The sequence below is a fragment of the Vicia villosa genome, linkage group LG2 (assembly GCF_029867415.1).
Source record: "Vicia villosa cultivar HV-30 ecotype Madison, WI linkage group LG2, Vvil1.0, whole genome shotgun sequence".
NCBI classification, from domain to species: Eukaryota; Viridiplantae; Streptophyta; class Magnoliopsida; order Fabales; family Fabaceae; genus Vicia; species Vicia villosa.
The window spans coordinates 140,283,855-140,293,852 of NC_081181.1; the positions used below are offsets into that span (position 1 = coordinate 140,283,855).

At 32.8% G+C, this 9,998-nt stretch overlaps 1 protein-coding gene and 1 long non-coding RNA gene across 2 annotated transcripts; one reads left to right on the forward strand and one right to left on the reverse strand.

Moving 5' to 3' along the window:
* The first annotated feature begins 305 nt into the window (after window positions 1–305).
* Window positions 306–1,392, forward strand: LOC131652247 (uncharacterized). Its single transcript, XR_009298667.1, has 3 exons — window positions 306–427; window positions 532–629; window positions 830–1,392. It is a non-coding gene; the product is annotated as an uncharacterized LOC131652247 (long non-coding RNA).
* A 1,247-nt stretch (window positions 1,393–2,639) lies between these two features.
* Window positions 2,640–4,543, reverse strand: LOC131652246 (probable esterase KAI2). The gene is made up of 2 exons (XM_058922054.1): window positions 3,572–4,543; window positions 2,640–3,085 (listed from the first exon to the last, which is right to left on the reverse strand). Exons 1-2 carry the CDS (start codon window positions 4,384–4,386, stop codon window positions 2,992–2,994), a joined length of 909 nt encoding a protein of 302 aa, XP_058778037.1. The 5' UTR covers window positions 4,387–4,543; the 3' UTR covers window positions 2,640–2,991.
* Between the last annotated feature and the right edge of the window lie 5,455 nt (window positions 4,544–9,998).

Genomic DNA, 9,998 nt, shown 5'->3' on the forward strand with positions numbered 1-9,998 from the left:
ATGAATGAACTGTGCTTGGTTTCAACACAGTCATGTTCTATATATGTTAATTATTTATTTCTTCACTTTTGCTAGTTATATAATTATATAACTATCCCATTGATGCTTAGCCGCTTGTAATTAGGCAATAGTGCATTCTCAGTATCAATCTTTTTGCTTTATTTATTAAAGATTTCTACTCAATGTAACTCAGTATTTAGTTTGGTTATTTCTAAGCATGCATTTCTTTCATAAGTTTACTGTAAATTCTGTTGCGACCATTAAATGTATATGCTGTTGTAATTTTATTTTTCATGAATGATTATAGTTCAAGGAGGATAGCAACACAGAGAAAAAAATTGTTTCCAAACTGAAAACTTCTGCAGAAAGTTCTCTGTTGTTGGAGAGTGAAGACAAAATTCGGCGTAGTCTGATCGATCTTTTACAGGTAGTTTATCAAATTTGCTTCATGGATCATATTCTTCCTCTCTTCCACCCACTATCTTTCTATATCGATATTTACACTGAAAGATAAATATCATTATCTTGCAGAATATAGTTCTTATCCAAGATCCAGAAAATCCAAAAGATTTTTATCCTCGTTTCAACCTTGAAGATACCTCAAGTTTCCAGGCTTTGGATGATCACAGGTACCTTATTAATATTAGTGCACGTGGATAAACCACTAGGAATGGTTCCAGCTATTATGCTGATTTTTCATCTAATACCAAAATAATTTCAGTGAAAACTGTTCTCCATCTAATACCAAAATTATTTCATTTCATATTCTGGGTTCTGACTTCCTTGAGATGTAATCTTACAAGATTTTAATGTTTATCATGCAATACAGCAAGAATGTTCTCAAAAGATTGTATTACGACTACTATTTCCAACGTCAAGAGAATCTTTGGAGGCAAAATGCGCTTAAGACTCTACCTGCACTTCTAAATTCATCAGGGTAAAAAAATCTTCATTAAAAATCAAATCATTCCTCTATGTCTCATGTCATCGTCCCTGCTTGATTATCACTTTTGTGCTTTTCATTGGAGCTATTCTTCTTGAGATATATGCTGTCATTGTCTTACTTTCTTCAAGTTGGGTAATGAATTGGCTGAGCAAGCATAAGAGAGAAAATACATAAAAAAGAATAAGTGAAGTTTGCAAGATGATACTTCGAGTGAATACAACTATTTCACCATCCGAGGTTAAAGGCGATAGAAGCAAGTCTGTGCTGTTTGATGCATGTAGGCATGCCAAATCACTGCAGTCTCTAGAAACGGAGGAGAATTGGTCGAAAGAAAGTAAATGGGAAATGATAAGTAATGTATGGGTGGAGATGTTGTGTCATGCAGCAAGCCAATGCAGAGGAATGTAGTAGCGTGCCTACCATTTTGTGAGTCATAATGTAATGTTACTCTAATATCATTCATTCTTTTCTTTTCCTTTAACAGTGAATATGCTTCACTTTACCTGTGTGGTTGTTTTTTTTTTTTTGTGTATCTAATATCATTCATTCATTCTTTTCCTGTGTGGTTGTTTTTTTTGTCAAGAGATGAAGTACTTGTTTATTGGCTTGCAAAGAATTATATAAATATTTTATATGCGTGAACTGCAATCATTTGAGTAGTGGCAGCAATCTGGAGTGAATGATCTCTTTGATTCGGGTTTAAGATATAGTGTGTGTTTGGATTGTCCATGGATAAAATTAATTTTCATAAAATTGAATTTGGTGGAATTCATTTGGTGGTGTTGGTTATGGTGAAGGTGGTGGTGGTGGTGGTGTTGGTTATGGTGAAGGTGGTGGTGGTGGTGGTGGTGGTGTTGGTTATGGTGAAGGTGGTGGTGGTGGTGTTGGTTATGGTGAAGGTGGTGGTGGTGGTGGTGGAAACTATTTTGTATTAGTGGTTAAATATAATTCAATTAATTATTTATACAACATTTTGCCACATCATCCAAAGTCAAAGCCCGCAAATGTGGTAAAAGGGTTTGGTAAATCCAGGTTTTGGGTTTTATAAGGGGCGTTTCGTAAAAAAAACATTCAAAGGGGCCAAACCGAAACTCGCTATATTGGCAGGGGGTGAAGTATATTAAACCCAAATAATTATGATTTAGTTTCTAAAAATAAGTAACCATGCACCCTAGAGTCGCCTAAAAAAATGTATTTTAAGACTTTAATTTGTGATTAAACTTTAAAAGAATCATGTGTCAAGATAAATGTATAAAAAGTTATAAAACATGGATTTATACAATTTAATATAACTATTCCTATCACATAATATAAATAATAAATACCTCAATTTTTAATAATAATTATATTTAAATTGATAAGTACAAATTTATTTTTTAAATTTATGAAATAAATGATATATATAAATCAAATACATTAACTATTCAAATGAGTCTACAAAATTAATTATTAGTTATAATGATAACTAGAAGGAATACACACATTTACAAACCAAAAAAGAATTAACTTACTAAAAATGTCTAAAAATTAATTTATTAAAATGAGAATTTCTTCAATTTCATTAAATAAGTGTAGTTGATAATTATACAAGAATATATAAGTGTAAGGAGTACTAGTTCAAATTCTCAACATTCCACTTACTTGTTCTGTTATTCACCTCTATGAAGTCGCAAAGATTAGGAAACCATAATAATTAACATTGACAAAAAATGTCATATATTTGGCTTGTTCATAGGTTACATCTTCAAATATGATTCACATGAAAGATACACCACCAAAACATAGTTTTTCTTTTGGTACAGACACCAAAACATAGTTTAGCAGACAAGAATATGATACACGACAAAGTAGCTAGAAAATTAGAAGAAAACAATATTTTTTTCAAAGACAAGAAAGTTTAAAAACACACTTTAGTTTTTCCTTTCTTAACCCTTTGACGAGTTTACCCTTCTCATTCTTCTAGAACCATTAACTTATCCTCCTTCTTAATGCCATTTCCTTCATCTTGTCACTTGCTGGCTACACCAACACTAACACCAATGAACCTATAAATCTGCCTCAAGTTTCATCAATGAGGAAGCCTCTGTCTTTGTTGAAGAAGCCTCTGGATTTTGAAAAGTGTGATAGTTTCTCTGACAGCTGTCATTGTTAGAAAAATAGGTGAGTCAATGAACATAACCAAAATTTCTAACTTCTTTCTCCAACCATATTAGATATTAGGTCCAGGGACTTGGATCCTCTCCTTCCATCTATTCTCTCCAACTATCTCCTTCACACTTATCTCTCTATCTCTCTCTAATATTTTCTCTCTCTTCTTTTTTTTATCATTTTTCTTAATACCATTAATTTAATTACATTTGTTTTTGGTGAAGGAGAGAAAAGGAGGGAAGGAGAGAATCCATCGTGTTAGGTCCACACACACTGCCCGATTTAGTTGGGAAAATAAATGTATACAAACAGCCCCACAACGTACAGTCATCGACAATGACATTTGATCCCACCGGAGTTATCGGATTCGGATCAGTTACATCTTACTCTTACTTATTTATTGACCTCAGAATAAAATTCTAAACTATTAGACAACTTGACAACAAAAAAATAACATAACAAAGTAAAAGTATTTACCTTATGGGTTCAATATTAAGTTGAATATGTTTAAGCAACACCGGAATAACAATATCCGGCGAGCTCAACTGCGGCAAATGACCATCCGTTCCCATAACCTCCACAATAGACTCCCCACCCAACTGTTGATGTAAATACTCCGAAACCATCACCGGAACCGCCATATCTTTCTCCGCCTGTATAATATGACAGGGAACCGTAACAAGCTTCAAAATCTGTCTCATATCACTCTGAAAAATCGTCCTCGACACAATCAAAGCTATGTCCGGCCTCATATTAAACAACGTCCGACTAAACTCCTGCACCGCCACAGAGTCCATGTCTCCACCAACCGCCAAAGGTGCAAACCCGTAACACCACGCTTTGTAATTTTCCGACATAGCCGTGAATAACTGGTTCAGATCATCTTGCTCAAATCCTCCAAAGTAATTCACGTCGTTCAAGTATCTCGGTGAAGCAGAAACCATGATGAGTTTGAGAAAAAGATCCGGTCGAGAGATAGAAGCTATAGCACCTATCATTGCTGAAACAGAGTGACCAACGAATATGCATGAATCAACTCGAAGCTCTTCTAGAATTGCGAGTAAATCATAAGCATAACCTTCTAAACTCGAATGACGCTCGGAATCAAAATACTCCGGGTTCGTAGTACCAGCACCCATGTTATCATACAAAACAACACGAAAATCATCGACGAGATGAGGAACAAAGTGTTTCCATACAGATTGGTCTGTACCAAAGCCATGAGCTAGAACAATGAACCTGTTTCCTGTTCCCAAGACTTTCACGTTGTGTGCATCTTCCACTATCCCCATTATTTCTCTTTGGTTGTGACTGTCTGTGTTTGCTTTAATTAAATAAAGTGACGATTCACCGACTGTGTGGGAGTTGTGAAAAGTCACGTCGTAGTATTTGGACTTATGAGGATGAGGCCACGAGGAACAAGTTGAGCCACACCTTAGAGATATTTGTGAAATATAATGCAATTTCATTGGTTAAATAAATGAGATTCTCTATATTGTTAAAAACTTATGGTTATACAGGACCGGCCCTATTAATTGTAACTTGACATGCTTGCAAATTGCAACGAACATCATGGCATCAAACTCTTCTTACAGGGATTCCATTTATTACTAATGGGGACATGCTTCTCTTTTTTATGGAACGATGGGCCTGCTCGTGAATTATTAGTTTTTTTTTCTGCCCCGGCTATTTTGCGAGTTTTGGTTATCTACTTTAATTTTTATTTTAAAGATTTTTTCTTATGATATAAAATTCTTTTGTTTAAACTCTAGAGCCATGTGATTGGACAAAATTTATGATATGGCATATATGATATTGTTCATGGGATAGAACATTATTTGATACTCTATCGATGTTGGTTGCTACGAGTCGTAAATGAATCGTTTCTGTGTGAGAATTGAGCTTCTTTTCTAGTTTGTAAGTCTCTTTTTTATACTCCACCATCTCTCATATCTATAACATTGACAAGAACCTTAAATATCATTAATTAGTTTAATGGATATTATCAGCTATTAACTCATTATTCCCTCTGTCCCACAATGAGTGATTTATTGGGTCATTTCACACATATTAAAAAAATGTATACAAAAATAAAAGGATTAATTACTATTCGTCTCAATTCGTGCTATAAACCTCTCGTAACATTTAGCATTATTCTATTTTTTTTTATAGTGCCCCTATATTGAATGGAAAATTCTTAGGTGGACACATACCTAAGAAATTGTTTTGCACACAACCAATCACAGAATTTTAATTAATTAAAAAAATAAATACTGATTTTTCTCTCTCCTTCATAATCTCAACCACCCCATGAATCCAATTAAAACCAAAATTAAAATTAAAATAAATTTAAAAAAGACTCTTTCTTATTGGTTGTGCCTAAGAATGTGAATTTAGGGTCGTGTCCATGCAAGAATTGCTCATATTGAGAATGATGGAATTTTTATAATTAATTAAAGGGTAGAATTGAAAAAAAGTGTATTAAAAATTGAAATGAGTCATTTATTTTGAGACACTATTTTATTCTAAATGGTTCACTCATTATGAGACGGATGGAGTAATTATTATTACGTGCAAACATATCTGAACAACTTGGTAAATATTCATAAATATATGTATGTGTTTTCTTGCTCACGTGCGATATATGTCACGCCATATATGAGGCACGACTAATACTCGGGTTGGTTACAACTCGGCTCGCCCAAATTTTGGATTATTGTACAATTATATGCAAAATTTAATCTTCGTTTGAAAATATAAATGATCGAGAGAGGTTTTTTTTTTAAGTAATGACTCTCTGTTTGAAGACAATGACCTATGTATTTATGTTATTAAATGCATGGATATTGAAATTTAGAAAACATTGTTGTGTAAAAATTTTAAATATGCAGTTTGTATCTAGACTAAGATAATTTTATTGGGCTCTAGAAAAAATAGTTTAAAAAACACATGTCAATGTAATTGTACCAATATGGAACGAGCACCGAACATTGTATTGCAAGCCGTCTGAACCAAATGCTCACCTTGGGTGCCCAAAGTTAGTTGTCGCATTGGGCCTGGGGTTGGTCGCCTTAACCAAACCATGTTTTCCATTTATATAGTTGATGAGATACGTGGCACGCAGAGAATGAATCAAAGAATGGAGAATTAGTGATTCTCCCACGATTGTAGGAGAGACTCAGTCTTCTCACTCGCTCATCCGTGATTGGAAGAGAGAGAAATTGCTCATCTAGGCCTCAGACACAAGCCCAAAAGGTCTTCTATATATACCCATTCATAGAAGGGGAAAATGATCACAACATTTCTCTAGAAAAGTATACAGAAACTTTCCACACTCTCTAGGTGGGCGAACTCTTAACACATTCCAAACCCTAAAATCACATATAATCCTACACAATAAGGAGTTGTCCTTCATTGTAATTTTTTTTATCAAGTACACTATCCAAAAGGTTATAAAGTATTGCAAATTCAAAAAAAAGTCATCCTTTTGAAATTCAAAAGAAACTTTTTACAAGGATTTTAAAGGAGACAAATAATCATATATGTGACATGCATGCGACATAATAGTTCTTGAATTAGTTTTTCTATTTTTCTATATAAAGGGAAATCTTTATCCACGGTTAAGGAGTTCATTTTCCAGTCCAAAACCCATCCAATAGATTACACATCCCCACACACATACGAAAGATGCAAAATCTCATGAGTGATGATCACAATGATGCATGTAACTCACTTTTATTACTAAATACACAATTTATTATAATTTTTTTTATTTTTTACTGCGTTTATTTTTTACTTCTTGTCACCTTAGATTTTGAAATCTCATTAATTATCAAATAAATCATAATTTGAACCATTAAACCTATTAGCTAATAACTTTAACTTGAGTCTTGGATTGATAATGAAATTCATTATTTGAAATTGAAAAATTTACCAGTTTAAAATAGTTTATATCAATTTTTTAAAACTTATAATTCACAAACATTAATATGGTGAATCCTTCAAGGAGAAGAAACACTAATCAAAATAATAATAAAGTAACAATAACAATAACAATTTAAATGAATATGAATGCCTAGGTAGATTAAGTCCCTAATGTTAGTTTTCTTTTTAATAATGTCATTAGTGAAATACAATCGAGTCATGTAGGAAGTTATCATATTAAAATGCCAAATACTAATCGGCTTCTTTAGGGGCTACCTTTAAGCTCCCACTAGGATGCAGTCCCTCATGTCTGGCCCGGCACAAGTGCAGGGTGTGCTACAACATCGGGCCTTAAATTTTTAGAGGGCTCTATTTTTTTTTATAATTAGATAAAAAATATTATAAATAAATAAAAATATGAGTGAGGTCTCATTTTAGTCCTTCACAAAAACTGTAGAGGTCAGATTAGTCCTTGAGAAAAAAAAGTCCCTATTAAATCCCTTACAAAATTTAACCGAGCCATGTTAGTCCCTCAACTAACATTTTTTTAAAATCGGTTTTTTTTCTTACTTTTGAACCGTGACTGTACTGCTAATAAAGACTCATTTTAGTCTCTCACAAAAAAGGAAGAGTCCAAATTAGTCCCTAAAAAAAAAAGATATATATTTAATCCCTTACAAAATTTAGTCAAGCCATGTTAGTCCCTCTTTTAGTATTTTTTTCAAATTGATTTTTTTTATTTTTAAATTGTGATTGGACTACTATTTTACGACTGTTGAATTGAAATTATTTATGAAGGGATTGTAGATAAATCATCGCGATACCACGACGTTCTTTTCGTTGTTTGGTTTATTATCAGGCTTATGGGTGGGTGACTATGGTTTTTGTTGTTATGCATTCTTGTGTATTAGGTGTCGTTATTGTTTTAGTTGTTAATAATCTTTTAGGAAGATTTAATTTTGTTACTAAGGTGATTTAGGATAATTTCTTGCTTTTGTAATTAATCTTGTGGCGAAAATAATACACATGGTATGTTTGAAAAAAACTAGTTTATACCATATCACTTAGGTTTTGATGATAACAAAGTATTTAATGAACAATTAGGTACACTAACATATGTTCAAGTGTGCAGGATCATTAGTTAAAGAATTTACCGGACTCTGATTCTGATAGGAACATATGAAGAGAAGCTTGAGACTCAGATTATGAAAGATCAAAATATGATGACTCAAATTCTGAATGATAAGATTTTATTGTCTCACATTTAGGGAATTCAGCTTCTGGTGGGAACTTAGACTCTGAAGACCATGTGCAAAGGAACTCAACCTCTGACCGGTACTCAATTTCTGAAAGCAGGTCTATCTTGTCAAGTCCAGTCATAGTTTAAAAATACGAAAAAAATCGTTTGAAAAAAATATTGAAAGAGGGACTAACATGGCTCAGTTAAATTTTCTAAGGGATTAAATAGAGATTTTTTTTCTCAGGGACTAATTTGGACTCTCTCTTTTTTGCGAGGGACTAAAATAGGTCTTCACTGGTGGTCCAGTCACAGTTCAAAAGTATAAAAAAATCGGTATAAAAAAATATTAGTAGAGGGACTAACATGGCTCGGTTAAATTTTCTAAGGGGTTTAATAGGGATTTTTTTCTCAGGGACTAATCTGACCTCTACAGTTTTTGTGAGGGACTAAAATGAGACTTCACTCTAAAAATATTAAAAACATGTAATTTATATAAAAAAATTATAATTTAAATAATACTTTGAATTTTTTAGTGTTTTATTTAGTTAATATACAATTGTATTTTTGATGTGTTATTTTTAATTATTAAAATTAATTTTATTTTTAAAAAAATTTAGGCTCATTTCTTAAATTAAAACAGGGCCCTTGAATTGATTGGGCCGGCCTTGCAGTCCCTTCACACTACTTTTCCTTTTATTGTTGTTGATAAGAATGCAACCTGTGATATTTGTAATTATGCCAAACATAAAAGAATTCCTTATCACTCAGTTTCAAGAAATCTTTTGATATTGTCCATTTTGATATTTGAGATCCCATAGATATTAAATCTCATCACGATCACTTTTATTTTTTAATAGCTGTTGATGATTTCAGTAGATATACATGGGTCATTCTGATGAAAAATAAACCTAAAAAAAGACAAAATGTCATCAATTTTACCAAAATGATTTAAATACATCATAACTCCGATCTTAAAATGATTAGAAGTGACAATGAACCTGAATTTACCATGCCATAATTCTATGCTTCCAAAGGCATCTCTCATCAAACCAGTTGTGTTGAATCCCCTCAACAAAATGGAAGGATGAAAAAAACATCAACACATACTTAACATTGCTCGAGCCTTAATTTATCAAGCCAATGTCCCCAAATCTTTTTGGTCATATGCAGTCAATCATGCTGTGTATATTATCAATTGAGTTCCTAGCCCTACCTTGAATAACAAGTCACCTTACTATATGTTATTCAATGAAGAACCTGATTAACATACTTTGAAAGTATTTGGAACCTCAGCATATGCCTTAACTCTATAATCACACATAACCAAACTTGATTATAGAGGAAGGAAAAGCATTTTTTCTAGGATTCAAGCAAGGTGTCAAAGGAGTGACTTTCTTAGACATAATTAACCAAGATATCTTCATATCCAGAAATGTTGTTCTTTGTGAACACATTTTCCCTATAAATCCAATTGGAAATATCACATAAGATCCAATTCTGAAAATCCAATATGTGAAACCTCCACCCATGTGCTTGATATTCTCAAACTTGAAGCCTTACTCTCTACACATGAAACTTTACCTTTTGATACTAATTCTTCACAATATGATTATACTTATTGTGAACAACAAACAACCATAAAATATAATGACATGACACTCTACTCGATTGATCCTAACACTAATTTGAACAATGATAGCTTTCACAAACCAAGTAGACTAAGAAATCCTCCAGTCCGCC

Bases quoted from the DNA above. Each gene is read 5' to 3' on its own strand.
- LOC131652246 (XM_058922054.1), bottom strand. From the start codon at position 4,386: ATGGGGATAGTGGAAGATGCACACAACGTGAAAGTCTTGGGAACAGGA. The intron at 3,086-3,571 runs GTAAATACTTTT...TAACAATGACAG, and splicing joins CTTAATATTGAACCCATAAG to CTGTCAGAGAAACTATCACA.